This window comes from Bombina bombina, chromosome 5, assembly GCF_027579735.1.
Source record: "Bombina bombina isolate aBomBom1 chromosome 5, aBomBom1.pri, whole genome shotgun sequence".
Lineage (NCBI taxonomy): Eukaryota > Metazoa > Chordata > Amphibia > Anura > Bombinatoridae > Bombina > Bombina bombina.
The window spans coordinates 579,538,469-579,556,281 of NC_069503.1; the positions used below are offsets into that span (position 1 = coordinate 579,538,469).

The window sequence follows — 17,813 nt, forward strand, 5'->3', positions numbered from 1 at the left end:
ATAACAGAAGAAAACATAATTTATGCTTACCTGATAAATTCCTTTCTTCTGTTGTGTGATCAGTCCACGGCCCGCCCTGTTTTAAGGCAGGTAAATATCTTTTAAATTATACTCCAGTCACCACTTCACCCTTGATTACTCCTTTCTCGTTGATTCTTGGTCGAATGACTGGGACTGACGTAGAGGGGAGGAGCTATATGCAGCTCTGCTGGGTGAATCCTCTTGCATTTCCTGTTGGGGAGGAGTTATATCCCAGAAGTAATGATGACCCGTGGACTGATCACACAACAGAAGAAAGGAATTTATCAGGTAAGCATAAATTATGTTTTTCTGTGACACTCCTAGCTATGGTTGGGCACTTTGTTTATAAAGTTCTAAATATATGTATTCAAACATTTATTTGCCTTGACTCAGAATGTTCAACTTTCCTTATTTTTCAGACAGTCAGTTTCATATTTGGGATAATGCATTTTAATTTAACATTTTTTACCTTAAAATTTGACTTTTTCCCTGTGGGCTGTAAGGCTCGCGGGGGCTGAAAATGCTTAATTTTATTGCGTCATTCTTGTTGCGGACTTTTTTGGCGCAAAAATTCTATTTCCGTTTCCGGCGTCATACGTGTCGCCGGAAGTTGCGTCATTCTTTGACGTTATTTTGCGCCAAAGATGTCGGCGTTCCGGATGTGGCGTCATTTTTGGCGCCAAAAAGCATTTAGGCGCCAAATAATGTGGGCGTCTTATTTGGCGCGAAAAAATATGGGCGTCACTTTTGTCTCCACATTATTTAAGTCTCATTTTTTATTGCTTCTGGTTGCTAGAAGCTTGTTCTTTGGCATTTTTTTCCCATTCCTGAAACTGTCATTTAAGGAATTTGATCAATTTTGCTTTATATGTTGTTTTTTTTCTTTTACATATTGCAAGATGTTCCACGTTGCAACTGAGTCAGAAGATACTTCAGGAAAATCACTGCACAATGCTGGAGCTACCAAGCTAAGTGTATCTGCTATAAACTTTTGGTATCTGTTTCTCCAGCTGTTATTTGTATTGCATGTCATGTCAAACTTATTAATGCAGATAAAATTTCCTTTAGTACTGTTACATTACCTGTTGCTGTTCCGTCAACATCTAATTTTCAGAGTGTTCCTGATAACATAAGAGATTTTATTTTTTAAATCCATTAAGAAGGCTAGGTCTGTTATTTCTCCTTCTAGTATACATAAAAGTCTTTTAAAACTTCTCTTTTTTCAGATGAATTTTTAAATGAACATCATCATTCTGATACTGATAATGGTTCTTCTGGTTCTGAGGTTTCTGTCTCAGAGGTTGATGCTGATAAATCTTTGTATTTGTTCAAGATGGAATTTATTCGTTCTTTACTTAAAGAAGTGTTATTTGCATTAGAAATAGAGGATTCTGGTCCTCTTGATACTAAATGTAAACGTTTAAATAAGGTTTTTAAATCTCCTGTAGTTATTCCAGAAGTGTTTTATCTCCCTGATGCTATTTCTGAAGTAATTTCCAGGGAATGGAATAATTTGGGTAATTCATTTACTCCTTCTAGACGTTTAAGCAAATTATATCCTGTGCCATCTGACAGATTAGAGTTTTTTGGGACAAAAATCCCTAAGGTTATGGGGCTGTCTCTACTCCTGCTAATGTACTACTATTCCTACGGCAGATAGTACTTCATTTAAGGATCCTTTAGATAGGAAAATTGAATCCTTTCTAAGAAAAGCTTACTTATGTTCAGGTAATCTTCTTAGACCTGCTATATTTTTAGCGGATGTTGCTGCAGCTTCAACTTTTTGGTTAGAAGCTTTAGCGCAACAAGTAACAGATCATAATTTTATAGCATTATTTTTATTCTATAACATGCTAATAATTTTATTGGTGATACCATCTTTTGATATCATTAGAGTTGATGTCAGGTATGTGTCTCTAGCTATTTTAGCTAGAATAGCTTTATGGATTAAACTTGGAATGCTGACATGTCTTCTAAGTCAACTTTGCTTTCCCTTTCTTTCCAGGGTAAATAATCATTTTTCGTTCCTTTCCTCACAAGGAACAAAAGCCTGATCCTTCATCCTCAGGAGCGGTATCAGTTTGGAAACTATTTCCAGTTTGGAATATATCCAAGCCTTATAGAAACCTATAGCCAGCTCCTAAGTACCTATGAAGGTGCGGCCCTTATTCCAGCTCAGCTGGTATGGGGCAGATTACGTTTTCTTCAAAGAAATTTGGATCAATTCCGTTCTTAATCTCTGGTTTCAGAAACATTGTTTCAGAAAGGTACAGAATTGGCTTCAAGTTAAGGCCTCCTGCTAAGAGATTCTTTTCTTTCCCGTGTCCCAGTTAACACAGCTAAGGCTCAGCATTTCTGAAATGTGTTTCAGATCTAGAGTTGGCTGGAGTATTTATGCCAGTTCCAGTTCTGGAACAGGGGCTGGGGTTTTATTTTATCTCTTCATTGTACCAAAGAAGGTCAATTCCTTCAGACCAGTTCCGGATCTATCATTATTGAATCGTTATGTTAGGATACCAACATTCAAGATGGTTTCTGTAGGACTATCCTGCCTTTTGTTTAGCAAGGGCATTATATGTCTACAATAGATTTACAGGATGTGTATCTGCATATTTCGATTCATCCAGATCACTTTTAGTGTCTGAGATTCTCTTTTTAGACAAGCATTACCAGTTTTGTGGCTCTACCGTTTGGCTTAGCCTCAGTTCCAAGAATTTTTTTCAAAGGTTCTCGGTGCCCTTCTTTCTGTAATCAGAGAATAGGGTTTTGGTATTTCCTTATTTGGACGATATCTTGGTATTTGCTCAGTCTTCTCATTTTCGAAGAATCTCATACGAATCGACTTGTGTTGTTTCTTCAAGTTCATGGTTGGAGGATCAATTTACCAATCAGTTCATTGATTCCTCAGACAAGGGTAACCTTTTTAGGTTTCTAGATAAATTCAGTGTCTATGACTCTGTCCTTGTCAGACAAGAGAAGTTTAACATTGATATCAGCTTGTCAAAACCTTCAGTCACAATCATTCCCTTTGGTAGCCTTATGCATGGAAATGTTGGGTCTTAGGACTGCCGCATCAGATGCGATCTCCTTTGCTCGTTTTCACATGCGACCTCTTCAGCTCTGTATGCTGAACCTATGGTGCAGGGATTACTCAAAGATATCTCAATTAATATCTTTAAACCGATTTTACAACACTCTCTGACATGGTGGACAGATCACCATCGTTTAGTTCAGGGGGCTTCTTTGTTCTTCCGACCTGGACTATAATCTCAACAGATGCAAGTCTTACAGGTTGGGGAGCTGTGTGGGGGTATCTGACGGCACAAGGGGTTTGGGAATCTCAGGAGGTGAGATTTCCGATCAATATTTTGGAACTCCGTGCAATTTTCAGAGCTCTTCAGTCTTGGCCTCTTCTGAAGAGAGAGTTGTTCATTTGTTTTCAGATAGACAATGTCACAACTGTGGCATACATCAATCATCAAGGAGGGACTCACAGTCCTCTGGCTATGAAAGAAGTATCTCGAATTTTGGTTTGGGCGGAATCCAGCTCCTGTCTAATCTCTGCGGTTCATATCCCAGGTATGGACAATTGGAAAGCGGATTATCTCAGTCGTCAAACGTTGCATCCGGGCGAATGGTCTCTTCACCCAGAGGTATTTCTTCAGATTGTTCAAATGTGGGAACTTCCAGAAATAGATCTGATGGCTTCTCATCTAAACAAGAAACTTCCCAGGTATCTGTCCAGATCCCGGGATCCTCAGGCGGAGGCAGTGGATGCATTATCACTTCCTTGGAAGTATCATCCTCCCTATATCTTCCGCCTCTAGTTCTTCTTCCAAGAGTAACCTCCAAGATTCTGAAGGAATGCTCGTTTGTTCTGCTGGTAGCTCCGGCATGGCCTCACAGGTTTTGGTATGCGGATCTTGTCCGGATGGCCTCTTGCCAACCGTGGACTCTTCCGTTAAGACCAGACCTTTTTGTCTCAAGGTCCTTTTTTTCCATCAGGATCTGAAATCCTTAAATTTTAAGGTATGGAGATTGAACGCTTGATTCTTGGTCAAAGAGGTTTCTCTGACTCTGTGATTAATACTATGTTACAGGCTCGTAAATCTGTATCCAGAGAGATATATTATAGAGTCTGGAAGACTTATATTTCTTGGTGTCTTTCTCATCATTTTTCTTGGCATTCTTTTAGAATACCGAGAATGTTACAGTTTCTTCAGGATGGTTTAGATAAGGGTTTGTCCGCAAGTTCCTTGAAAGGTCAAATCTCTGCTCTTTCTGTTCTTTTTCACAGAAAGATTGCTATTCTTCCTGATATTCATTGTTTTGTACAAGCTTTGGTTCGTATAAAGCCTGTCATTAAGTCAATTTCTCCTCCTTGGAGTTTGAATTTGGTTCTGGGGGCTCTTCAAGCTCCTCCATTTGAACCTATGCATTCATTGGATATTAAATTACTTTCTTGGAAAGTTTTTTGTTCCTTTTGGCCATCTCTTCTGCCAGAAGAGTTTCTGAATTATCTGCTCTTTCTTGTGAGTCTCCTTTTCTGATTTTTCATCAGGATAAGGCGGTGTTGCGAACTTCTTTTGAATTTTTACCTAAAGTTGTGAATTCCAACAACATTAGTAGAGAAATTGTGGTTCCTTCATTATGTCCTAATCCTAAGAATTCTAAGGAGAAATCGTTGCATTCTTTGGTTGTTGTTAGAGCTTTGAAATATTATGTTGAAGCTACGAAATCTTTTCGTAAGACTTCTAGTCTATTTGTTATCTTTTCCGGTTCTAGAAAAGGCCAGAAAGCTTCTGCCATTTCTTTGGCATCTTGGTTGAAATCTTTAATTCATCTTGCCTATGTTGAGTCGGGTAAAACTCCGCCTCAGCGAATTACAGCTCATTCTTCTAGGTCAGTTTCTACTTCCTGGGCGTTTAGGAATGAAGCTTCGGTTGACCAGATCTGCAAAGCAGCGACTTGGTCCTCTTTGCATACTTTTACTAAATTCTACCATTTTGATGTATTTTCTTCTTCTGAAGCAGTTTTTGGTAGAAAAGTACTTCAGGCAGCGGTTTCAGTTTGAATCTTCTGCTTATGTTTTTCGTTAAACTTTATTTTGGGTGTGGATTATTTTCAGCAGGAATTGGCTGTCTTTATTTTATCCCTCCCTCTCTAGTGACTCTTGTGTGGAAAGATCCACTTCTTGGGTAGTCATTATCCCATACGTCACTAGCTCATGGACTCTTGCTAATTACATGAAAGAAAACATAATTTATGTAAGAACTTACCTGATAAATTCATTTCTTTCATATTAGCAAGAGTCCATGAGGCCCGCCCTTTTTTTGTGGTGGTTATGATTTTGTATAAAGCACAATTATTCAAATTCCTTATTTTATATGCTTTCGCACTTTTTTCTTATCACCCCACTTCTTGGCTATTCGTTAAACTGAATTGTGGGTGTGGTGAGGGGTTTATTTATAGGCATTTTAAGGTTTGGGAAACTTTGGCCCTCCTGGTAGGAATGTATATCCCATACGTCACTAGCTCATGGACTCTTGCTAATATGAAAGAAATGAATTTATCAGGTAAGTTCTTACATAAATTATGTTTTTCCTGCAGATAAGGTATGTGCAGTAAAATATTTTTTTAGGAAGGGAATTGACTAAGAAAACAAACTAAATTTTTACAGTACATGTAATAAGGTAACAGAGCATTGCACCCACTTGCAAATGGATGATTAACCCCTTAATGCAAAAAACAGATCAAAAAAATTACATAGACGTTTTTAAAAACAGACACAACAAACTGCCACAGCCAACAGTGGGAAGCTTCAGTTAACTGTTTCTATGCAAAATTTAAGCCAGCCATGTGGAAAAAACTTAGGCCCCAATAAGTTTTATCACCAAACATATGTTAAAAAACGATTAAACATGCCAGCAAACGTTTTAAAACACATTTTTATAAGAGTATGTATCTCTATTAATAAGCCTGATACCAGTCGCTATCGCTGCATTTAAGGCTTTACTTACATTACTTCGGTATCAGCAGTATTTTACTGCCTTTTTTTCACTGTTTTTCAAATTTTGACAAAATTTGTTTCTCTTAAAGGCACAGTAACGTTTTATATATTTGCTTGTTAACTTGATTTAAAGTGTTTTCCAAGCTTACTAGTCTCATTATTAGTCTGTTCTAACATGTCTAACATAGAGGAAGCTCTGTATTCATTATGTTTTAAAGCCATGGTGGAACCCCAACTTGAATGTGTACCAGATGTACTGATTTCATGTTAAACAATAAAGATCATTTTTTGTCTTTAAAAACATTATCACCAGAGGATTCTGTCGTGGGGGTAGTTATGCCGACTAACTCTCCCCACGTGTCAGACCTTTTGACTCCCGCTTTAGGGACTCACGCTCAAATGGCGCCAAGTACATCAAGGGCACCCATAGCGTTTCTTTTACCAGGGGATTCTGTCGAGGGGAAAGTTATGCCGACTAACTCTCCCCACGTGTCAGACCCTTCGACTCCCGCTTCAGGGACTCACGCTCAAATGGCGCCAAGTACATCAAGGGCGCCCATAGCGTTTATTTTACAAAACATGGCAAAGGTGGTGAATAATATTCTGGCAGCAGTATTAGTCAGACTACCTGAAATTAAAGGAAAGCAGTTAGCTCTGGGGGTAGATACAGAGCATACAGACGCTTTAAGAACCATGTATGATACTACCTCACAATATGCTTAGTCTGTGGGTGATTTTTTTTTTTTTTGACTCAGGGAAGATGATTTAACCTGATTCTGATATTTCTACATTTAAAATTTATGCTTGAGAACCTCCACTTGTTGCTCAGGGAGGCTTTGGCTGCTCTGAATGAATGTGTACAATCGCAGGGCCAGAGAAATTGTGTAGACTGGATAAATAATATGCAGTGCCGGTGTGTACTGATGTTTTTTCCAATACCTAAAGAGGTTTACTAAAATTTTTTTAATAAGGAATGGGATAGACCAGGTGTGCCGTTCTCTTCCCCTCCTATTTTTTAGAAGAATGTTTTCTAATAGTTACCACCACACGGGACTTCTGGCAGACAGTTCCTAAGGTGGAGAGAAGAGTTTCTACTCTAGCTAAGCGTACCACTACCTCTGATGAGGACAGTTGTGCTTTTTAGATCCAATGGATAAAAAATGTTTATTCAACAGGGTTTTATCCTGCAGCCCCTTGCATACATTGCTTCTGTCACTGCTGCTGCGGCGTTCTGGGTTGAGTCTCTTGATGAGGCTTTACAGTTAAGCGACTCCATTGGATGAATATATTTGACAAGCTTATGCTAGCCAATTCCTTTGTTTTCTGATGCCTTGTTCATTTGACTAGACTAACGGCTAAGAATTCTGTTTTTTACTATACTGGCGCGCAGAGCACTATGGCTTATATCATGGTCAGCTGTCGTGACTTTAATAAATAAGCTACTTAACTTCCCTTCAAGGGGCAGACCCTATTCGGGCCTGGTTTGAAGGAGATTATTGCTTATATCACTGGAGGAAAAGGTCATGCCCTTCCTCAGGATAGGTCCAAATCAAGGGCCAAAAAAAAAAAAAAAAGGTCTAATTGTCGTGCCTTTTAAAAACTTCAGGGCAGGTGTGGCATCCTCTTCCTCTAAGGCAAAACAAGAGGGAATTTTTGCTCAGTCCAAGGCGGTCTGGAGACAATCGGACCTGGAACAAAGATAAGCAGGCTAAGGCAGCATGAAGGAACGGACCCCTATCCGGTAACGGATCCTATAGGGGGCAGACTTTCATTCTTCGCCCAGGCGTGGGCAAGAGATGCCCAGGATCCCTAGGCATTGGAATTTATATCCCAGAGATATCTTCTGGATTTCAAAGATTCCCCCCCAAAAAAAGGGGAGATTTCGCCTTTCACAATTATCTGCAAACCAGATAAAGAAGGAGGCATTCTTACATTGTGTACGAGATCCATCCAGTTCCAAGAGAGGAACAGGGACAGAGTTTTTACTCAAATCTGTTTGTGGTTCCCAAGGAGAGGGAACCTTCAGACCTATTTTGGATCTAAAGATCTTAAACAAATTCCTCAGAATTCCGTCATTTAAGATGGAAACTATTCGTACCATCTTAACTATGATCCAGGAGAGTCAATAGAGGACTACAATGGATTTGAAGGATGCTTATCCTCACATTGTGATGCATAAAGATCACCATCGTTTTTCAGGTTTGCCTTTCTAGACAGGCATTACCAGTTTGTAGCTCTTTCCTTTGGGATATCTACAGCCCCAAGAATCTTTATGGAGGTTCTGGGGTCGCTTTGGCGGTCCTTAGACCGCGGGGCATAGAAGTGGCCCCTTATTTAGACGTCATCCTGATACAGGCGTCAAACATCCAAATTGCCCAGTCTCATACAGACGTAGTACTGGCATTTCTGAGATCACATGGGTGGAAAGTGAACAAGGAAAGAGTTCTCTATCCCCAATCTCAAGGGTTTCCCTCCTAGGGACTCTGATAGATTCTGTAGAAATGAAAATTTACCTGACGGAGTCCAGGTTGTCAAAGTTTCTAAATTTCTGCCGTGTTTTTTCATCCCATCCGCGCCCTTCGGTGGCTCAGTACATGAATGAAATCGGCTTAATGGTAGCGGCAAGGGACATAGTACCGTTTGCACGTCTACATTTCAGATCGCTGCAACTATGCATGCTCAGTCAGAGGAACGGGGATTACACAGATTTGTCCCCCTGTTAAACCTGGACCAAGAGACCAGAGATCCTCTTCTCTGGTGACTATGTCGGGTCCATCTGTCCAAGGGTATGACCTTCCGCAGGTCAGATGGGACAATTGTTACAATAGATGCCAGCCTTTTAGGTTGGGATGCAGTCTGGAACTCCCTGAAGGCTCAGGGATAGTGGACTTAGGAGGAGACCCTCCTTCTAATAAATATTCTGGAACTGGGAGTGATATTCCATGCTCTTCAGACTTGGCCTCAGTTAGCAACTCTGAGGTACATCATACTCAGTCGGACAATATACACGACTGTGGCTTACATCAGCCATCAAGGGGGAACAGAAGTTCCCTAGCGATGTTAGAAGTCTTACAATAATTCACTGGACAGAGACTCACTCTTGTCTATCAGCTATCCATATCCCAGGTGTTGAGAACTGGGAGGTGGATTTTCTAAGTCGTCAGACTTTTCTTCCGGGGGAGTGGGATTTCCTCCGGAGGTCAAGACCAAGCAGGAGAGGGCTTTGGTGTTTTTGACAGCACCTGCGTAGCCACGCAGGACCTGGTATGCAGATCTGGTGGACATGTCATCCTTTCCATCACGGTCTCTGCTTCTGAGACAGGTCCCTCTACCTCAGGGTCCTTTCAACCATATAAATAGAATCAATCTGAGATGGACTGCCTGGAGACTGAACGCTTGATGTTATCAAAGCATGGCTTCTCCGAGTCAGTCATTGATACCTTAATACAGACATGAAAGCCTGTCTCTAGGAAAATTGAACATAGATATGGTGTAAATATCTGATTGTTATGAATCCAAGGGTTACTCATGGAGTAAAGTCTGGATTCCCAGGATATTATCTTTTCTCCAAGATGTTTTTGAGAAAAGGGTTGTCAGCTAATTCCTTAAAAGGGGACAGATTTTTACTCTGTCTATTTTTTTGCACAAGCGTCTGGCAGGTATTCTAGACGTTCAGGCATTTGGTCAGGCCTTGGTTAGATCCAAGCCTGTGTTTAAAACTGTTGCTCCGCCATGGAGCTTAAACCTGATTCTTAAGGTTCTTCAAGAAGTTCCGTTTGAACCTTTTTTGTTCCATAGATATCAATCTTTATCTTGGAAAGTTCCTTTTGGGTAGCTAATTCCTCGACTCGTAGAGTCTCCAAGTTATCTGTGTTACAATGTGATTCTCCTTATCTGGTCCTTCGTACGGATAAGGTAGTCCTGCGTACCAACCTGGGTTTTTTCCTAAGGTGGTATCTAACAAGTACATCACTCAAGAGATAGTTGTTCCATGCTTGTATCCTAATCCTTCCTCAAAGAAGGAACGTCTATTACACAATATTGGACGTGGTTTGTGCTTTAAAGTTTTACTTACAAGCTACTACAGTTTTCATCAAACGTTCACCTTGTTTGTTGTCTATTCTGGACAGAGGAGAGGTCAAAAGACTTCAGCAGCCTCTCTGTCTTTTTGGTTAAAAAGCATAATTCATTTAGCTTATGAGACTGCTGGACAGCAGCCTCCTGAAGGGATTACAGCTCATTCTACTAGAGCTGTGGTTTTCACTTGGGCCTTTTTTAAATGTGGCTTTTGTTGAACAGATTTACAAGACGGAGTCTTGGTCTGCGCTTCATACTTTTCAAATTTAACAAATTTGATACCTTGCTTCTTCGGAGGCTATTTTTGGGAGAAAGGGTTTTTTACAGGCAGTGGTAACTTCCGTTTAAGTACCTGCCTTGTCCCTCCCATCATCCGTGTACTTTAGCTTTGGTATTGGTATTCCATAAGTAATGGATGATCCGTGGACTGGATACACTTAACAAGAGAAAACATAATTTATGCTTACCTGATAAATTTATTTCTCTTGTAGTGTATCCAGTCCACGGCCCGCCCTGTCACTTTAAGGCAGGTAATTTTTTCATTTGAACTACAGTCACCACTGCACCCTATGGTTTTTCCTTTCTCTGCATGTTTTCGGTCGAATGACTGAATATGGCAGTTAGGGGAGGAGCTATATAGCAGCTTTGCTGTGGGTGGACTCTTGCAGCTTCCTGTTGGGAAGGAGAATATATTCCATAAGTAATGGATGATCCGTGGACTGGATACACTACAAGAGAAATAAATTTATCAGGTAAGCATAAATTATGTTTTTTTCATATATATACACATATATATATATATACACATTTGTATTTCTTTTATATTTTGTTGTTGTACCGATATTGTATGGTTGTGTATACATGTCCTATATAATAATAATAGCATATATGCATCATATACATCTATTCTAGCATATCATATATGCTGTTTATTCCTTGTTAGCCATGACGCAGGAAATGACAAACTTGCGTCATGACAGACGCACATTCACTCTCAAAAACATTTCTTGCACCAAGAATGACCAACAAATAAAAGCATTTTGTGCCCTCATGAGCCTAATATGCCCGCAAGTATACAAGTCAATTTGAAAAAAAGACTATACCCCAGGTAAGACAAATTTCCTAAACATAATTCCCATAATGAAACTGCTGGACGGCAAAAGGGAAATAGATATAGACCTGACTCATGGCAAATATAAGTAAAATACATATATTTAAAACTTTATATTAATACATAAAGAGCCAAACCATAGCTGAGAGTGTCTTAAAATAATGATACATGCTTACCAAAAGACACCCATCCACATATAGCAGATAGCCAAACCAGTACTGAAAAAGTATCAGCAGAGGTAATGGTATATAAGAGTATATTGTCGATCTAAAAAGGGAGGTAGGAGATGAATCCCTACGACCGAGAACCCTTGAAAAGATTTCTCGCGAGGAAAACCATAAAAATCAATAGGCGATACTCTCTTCACAACCGTCTGACAAACACTGTACTCTGAGAGGAATTGGGCTTCAGAATGCTTAGAAGCGCATATCACAGAAGAAATCATAAAAATCAAGCACAAATTTACTTCACCACCTCCATAGGAGGCAAAGTTTGTAAAAACTGAATTGTGGGTGTGGTGAGGGGTGTTTTTATAGGCATTTTGAGGTTTGGGAAACTTTGCCCCTCCTGGTAGGAATGTATATCCCATACGTCACTAGCTCATAGACTCTTGCCAATTACATGAAAAAAATGTTGTTACCATACTATTTAGTGGTTCTATATGGCTGTTTATTCAAATTTATAGATACATGGAGATGGTTCCATCTCCTGTCTAGTGCTCTATTGTGTTAGTCCTTATAATTTCTATAGAAATTTTGTAAGTATATGTTTAAAATATCACTTTTTTCAATTTCTTTTATACAGGAAAATTCACCTCAGTTTGAAAGTATCCAAGAACTGCAGGAATTTTTGGTAAATATGTTCTCTTGTTAATTGTTTTTTTTTTGTTTTTTTTTCCGGCAAGGCTGCACCATGACTTTGGATGAAAAATGTTTTCTTTCTTATGACACGGTGAGTCCACGGGATCATCAATTACTGTTGGGAATATCACTCCTGGCCAGCAGTAATTGCTGATCCTGTGGACTCACTGTGTCAAGAAATAAATACATTTATCAGGTAAACATACATTTTGTTTTCTTTCATGATTCAGATAGAGCAGCTTTCTAGTTTACTCCTATTATCAATTTTTCTTTGTTCTCTTGCTATCTTTATTTTAAAAGCAGGAATGTAAATCTTAGCAGCCAGCCCATTTTAGGTTCAGCACCATGGATAGCGCTTGCTTATTGGAGGCTTACATTTACCCACCAATAAGCAAGCATAACCCAGGTTTTCAACCAAAAATGGTCCGGCTCCTATGCGTCACATTCCTGCTTTTTAAATAAAGATAGCAAGAGAACGAAGAAAAATTGATAATAGGAGTAAATTAGAGAGTTGCTTAAAATCACATGCTCTATCTGGATCGTGAAAGAAGAAATTTGAGTTTAGTGTCCCTTTAACTAACATGGTAATATTTTGCTGTAGAAAGGTTAAAATGTCAAATATAACTTATACTCTACATTAAAGGAATAGTCTAGTTAAAATGAAACGTTCATGATTCAGATAGAGCATGCAATTTTAAGCAACTTTCTAATTTACTCCTATTATCAAATGTTCTTTGTTCTCTTGCTATCTTTATTTGAATGTAAGCTTAGGAGTTTTGGTTCAGCACCTGGTTAGCGCTTGCTGATTGGTGGCTACGTTTAGACACCATTCAGAAAGTGCTGCCCAGGTACTGAACCAAAAATGGGCTGGCTCTTTTGCTTACATTCTTGCTTTTTCAAATAAAGATAACAAGAGAACCAAGAAAAATTGATAATAGGAGTAAATAAGAAAGTTTCTTAAAATTGCATGCTCTATCTCAATCATGAACGGTTAATTTTGACTAGACTATTCCTTGAAAGGAAAGGACCAGTCAACACAGTAGATTTGCATAATCAACACATAAAAGATAACAATACAATGCAATAGCACTTAGTCTGAACTTCAAATGAGTAATAGATTTTTTTTTTTGACAATTTTAAAAGTTATGTCTTTTTCCACTCCCCCTTTACCATGTGACAGCCATCAGCCATTCACAAATGCATACACACTTATTCTTGCACATACTCAGTAGGAGCTGGTGACTCAAAAAGTTTAAATATAAAAAGACTGTGAATAATGAAAGTTTAATTTTGATTGAGTGTCCCTTTAAGCAAGTAGTGAGAGTTCACCTGGCCACCAGGAGGCGGCAAAGACACCCCAATCAAAGCATTCAAGTTTCCCTCCCACTTTCCCTTCCCCCAAGTAGTTATTTGCCTCGTCTAGGAGGTAGGCAGAGATGAAAAAGTGTACTGCAAAATTATTGCTTCCTAAGGAAACCCTCAATGGATAGTTCCTAGAAGAGAGGGTTAAGGGAGTTACTTGTGATTTTCCTGTGGAACTCTCAGTAGAGTTTAGTTTTATCAACAGCTGTGAGGTGTCGCAGGGAAGTTCCCTAGCCTCCCTCTGTATATTTTAAGGGCCATGATACCCAAATGTTAAAACACTTGAAAGTGATGCAGCATAGCTGTGAAAAGCTGACTAGAAAATATCACCTGAACATCTCTACGTAAAAAAGAAAGACATTTTACCTCAAAAATTCAGTAGCCACATCCCATTGTAAAGGATTTCTAAGCAGCAAATCAGTATGTCTGTCCCGGGACAAGCAAGGGATTGAGCTTTTGTGCACTCTCATCTTATTCCCCTATTCAGTTTAAGAAAGTTTACTATGAATTCTCATGAGAGTTAAGAGAAATCTCATGAGATCACAGTAAAAGAGTTCATGACCTCAGCACTGCTGATGCTGATTGGCTGTTGTTCATTTCTTCTACAAGATACGAGTCCACGGATTTCATCCTTGTGGGATATTATCCTCCTGCTAACAGTAAGTGGCAAAGAGCACCACAGCAGAGCTGTATATATAGCTCCTCCCTTCCCCTCCACCCCTAGTCATTCTCTTTGCCTGTGTTATACTAGGAAGAGGTAAAGTGAGATGTTAGTTTTAGTTTCTTCAATCAAGAAATTTTTTATTTTTATGTTTAAATCTTTTTATTGTTGGTATACAAAATACAGCAGGTGTTAACACATCAATGGAACAGCCAATTTGCAGATAGCTTAACATTCAAGGTATAATGCTTAAGACAGGCATGTTATAATACATGAGGTCCTTATAGTTTTCTTTTTGTAGAGGCTTCAACCTGCTTCATCATCGAGAACTATAATAATGTTCATTATCTTCCTGTCAACTAGTCTCTGTCGGGTTAAACCCTACTTTCTTTCAGGTTCCGGGTGGTTCCAATATGTGATATCTCTTGAATACCAATTTTCGTAGGAGTATAACAGTAAATAAAAAAAAAATCTGTAACATTAACTAACTAGAATTAACAGAAAAGAAAACCTAAGCTACTCTTTTTCAAACCTCTCTAGATCTCCTAATAACCAGTTTAGGCAAAAACGAAAACAAAAAGAAAAAAGTAAAAAGGATTACCGAGAGTCTCCCCCCCACCTCCCTCCACAGGTCAACAATTAGGTCTCCTCACCTCTTTTCGTCTAAAAAAAATATCTAAATCTCAGTGGTTGATGTCCTGTTCAATGTCCAGTAAAACCAGACCTTCTCAAATTGTGCCTGTGTTTCCATCACCTGCGAGGCAGATTCGTACATTCTGTACGTTAGGGATATTCTGTATACTTCCTCCCAAGGAGGAGCTGAGGTTTTCCAGTATTTTGCAATACAGGTTCTAGTGACCGTGCAAATGATTCTAATAAATGTATTTATCTGCTTGTTAAACTGTGGTAGAGGCACATGTAACAAAGCCTGAATCGGGGTTAACTGAATATGCTCCTCTAGGACAGAGCTAAGTAGACTGGATGTTTTAGTCCAAGTTTCTTGTATTGTCTCGCATTCCCACCACATATGACAATATGAACCTATTTCCCCGCATCCCCTATAACAAAACAGATTATGACTAGATGACATGTGGGCGGTTTTAACCGGAGTCAAGTACCATCTAAACATGGTCTTGATTGTGTTCTCTGTCATATCTGCACTTAATAGTCCCTTACAAGCTGAATTAAACATGTCATCCCACCATTTTTTATCTTTGTTCATATTTAAATCTATCTCCCAATTCAGGAGCATCTTAGATTTAAGTGAGTTACTGGATGCTTGGATCTGTATGTACAGTTTGGAGATGGCCCCCTTCGGTCTATGTGTGGATTTAAGCAGACTCTCTAGTGCAGTGGATATACTAGACTGAAAGTCTCTAATATATTCTTGAATTGCCGAATTGACTCGCAGGTATTGGAACCATTGTAGTTTCACTGAATCCAATTGGGTCTGAATCTGGTTGAATGTCTTAGGTTTCCTACCATCCATCCAATCTGCAACCCTATATAGGCCTTTATTGGCCCATTTATCTAATGTATGTTGTAAATCTTTAGGAAGTAGGTATCTAAGTGGGCAGACTAGTGTTTGGTTAGATAATAGGTTTTGTCTTTTGGTCAAAAAAGACCACATTTGAATAGTGTGCGTTGTGACTTGTAGGTCTGGTTTGTCTGTGAGTTCCCTCGTAATGTGTTTATTCCATAGAGTATCATCAGGATAGGCTGAGTTTCTAAGCTCGGCTTTCAGGTTAGGCCATATGACCCCATCCAATCTTCCTCCCATTATTGTCGTCTGGGCCAGCCTCGCTGCTCTGTAATATTCTATTATGTTAGGGGCTCCTATTCCTCCCAAACCATGGTGTTTTGTAATAAGCGCGGTTGCTATTCAAGCTATTTTGTTCCCTCTAATGAAGGCTATTAAGTCTCTTTGTAGCTTTTTTAGATCATTTATCAGTACTTTTATAGGGAGGGTCCTGAATAAATATAGTATCCTGGGTAGAATTGACATTTTGACTGATGCCAGTCTGCCTAACCACGAAAAAGTGTGTGTCTTCCATTTGCATAAGTTCTTCCCAATCTCTTTGTATATAGGTTCATAATTATATTTATATAATTGGTTGATCTGGGGTGTTAGGTATATTCCAAAGTATTTAAGTGATTGAGTGGCCCATCTTATTTCAAAGTTAATTTCTATGTTTTTCTTGGTGTGTTGTGGAAGCCCTAAAGACAGTGCTTCGCATTTATCGAGGTTAATTTTATACCCTGAAATTTGGGAGAATTGGTCCAAGAGTTTGTATAAGTTGGGTAGTGATGCAAGGGGTTTGGATAGTGTTAGGATATCATCCGCAAAGAGTGTCAACTTATATTCCTGATCTTTGATTTTCACACCTGTAATGTCTGTTACCAGTCTAATTTTAGCCACAAGAGGATCTATACATATTTCAAAAAGGAGAGGGGAAAGCGGGCACCCCTGTCTCGTGCCATTTAGTATGGGGAAAATCTTAGATTTATATCCTGAGACAGACACTTGGGCAGAGGGGTTTGAATAAATTTCGTCTAGGGCTTTAACAAAGGCACCCCTGAATCCCATATGGTGCAACACAGCTGACATGTATCTCCAGTCTACTCTATCGAATGCCTTCTCCGCATCCAACGAGAGGAGCAGAGAAGGCATCCGAGTCCCCCCCCACATAATCTATAATGTTTAACAACCGACGCACATTGTCCGGTGCTTCTCTATCTTTTGCAAACCCTACTTGATCCGGGTGGATCAGCTTTGGGAGAATATGTTTGTCTATTGGCTAGGATTTTTGTCTGGATTTTCAGATCCTGGTTGATAAGCGATATAGGACGGTAGTTTGCACATATCTTATGATTTTTGCCAGGCTTAGGGATCACTATTATTTTTGCTTGTAACATATCTTTCGGTATACTATGTCCCTCTAGAATAAAATTACAAAAATCTGTAAGTTGTGGAACTAATATTTCCTTAAATGTTTTGTAGTATTCCCCTGCAAATCCATCTGGCCCTGCTGCCTTCCCCGTCTTGAGGTCTTTAATGACCGACAAGACTTCTGCTCTCGTGATTGGGGCATTTAGTGTATCATTGTCCTCTTTTGTAAGTGTGTGTAAATCAGTATCCTTCAGAAATTTCATTGTTTGATACTCTAAGGTATTGGAGTGCGTCATACAAATTTCTGTAAAAGTCTGCGAACGTGTCTGCTATGTGCTGCGGATGGGATACGGAAGTGCCATTTGCCAGTAAAATAGAGGGAATAATAGACGCCTTGCATCTATCTCTTAATTTATTTGCTAAGAACTTATCAAGTTTGTTCGCATGGATGTAATACTGTGTATTTAATCTCTGGATTGCTCTAATTGAATGGTTATTTAATATGTTAGCCAAATTGTCTTTCTTAACTGTGAGGGTAGATAAAACTTCCTTCTTCTGAGTAAGTTTGTGCTGTTTCTCTAGGTCAGATATTTCTTTGTGTAATTGTGTTAGTTGAGCTTTGTACTGTTTATTCCTAATGGATTTGTCTTGGGTGAGTAATCCTCGCATATACGTTTTATGTGCTGCCCAAGGGGATATTGGATTGGATGTAGATCCTTTATTGAGTTCCCAAAATTCAGTTAATGATTTGACAAATTTATCTTTATGTATGGGATTTTTTAAATGTGTTGGATCGAAAGTCCAGGTTCTAGCTCTCTGAG

General features: G+C 39.1%; 1 protein-coding gene across 2 annotated transcripts in view; it reads left to right on the forward strand.

Annotated features, from left to right (window-relative positions):
* LOC128660608 (uncharacterized) overlaps positions 1-17,813 on the forward strand; it is a 559,105-nt gene that overhangs the window by 454,617 nt on the left and 86,675 nt on the right. For both annotated transcript variants that reach the window (XM_053714534.1, XM_053714535.1), the window contains one exon: positions 12,024-12,071. In XM_053714534.1, the coding sequence (XP_053570509.1) occupies positions 12,024-12,071 (48 nt within the window). The remainder of the gene's footprint in view (positions 1-12,023; positions 12,072-17,813) is intronic.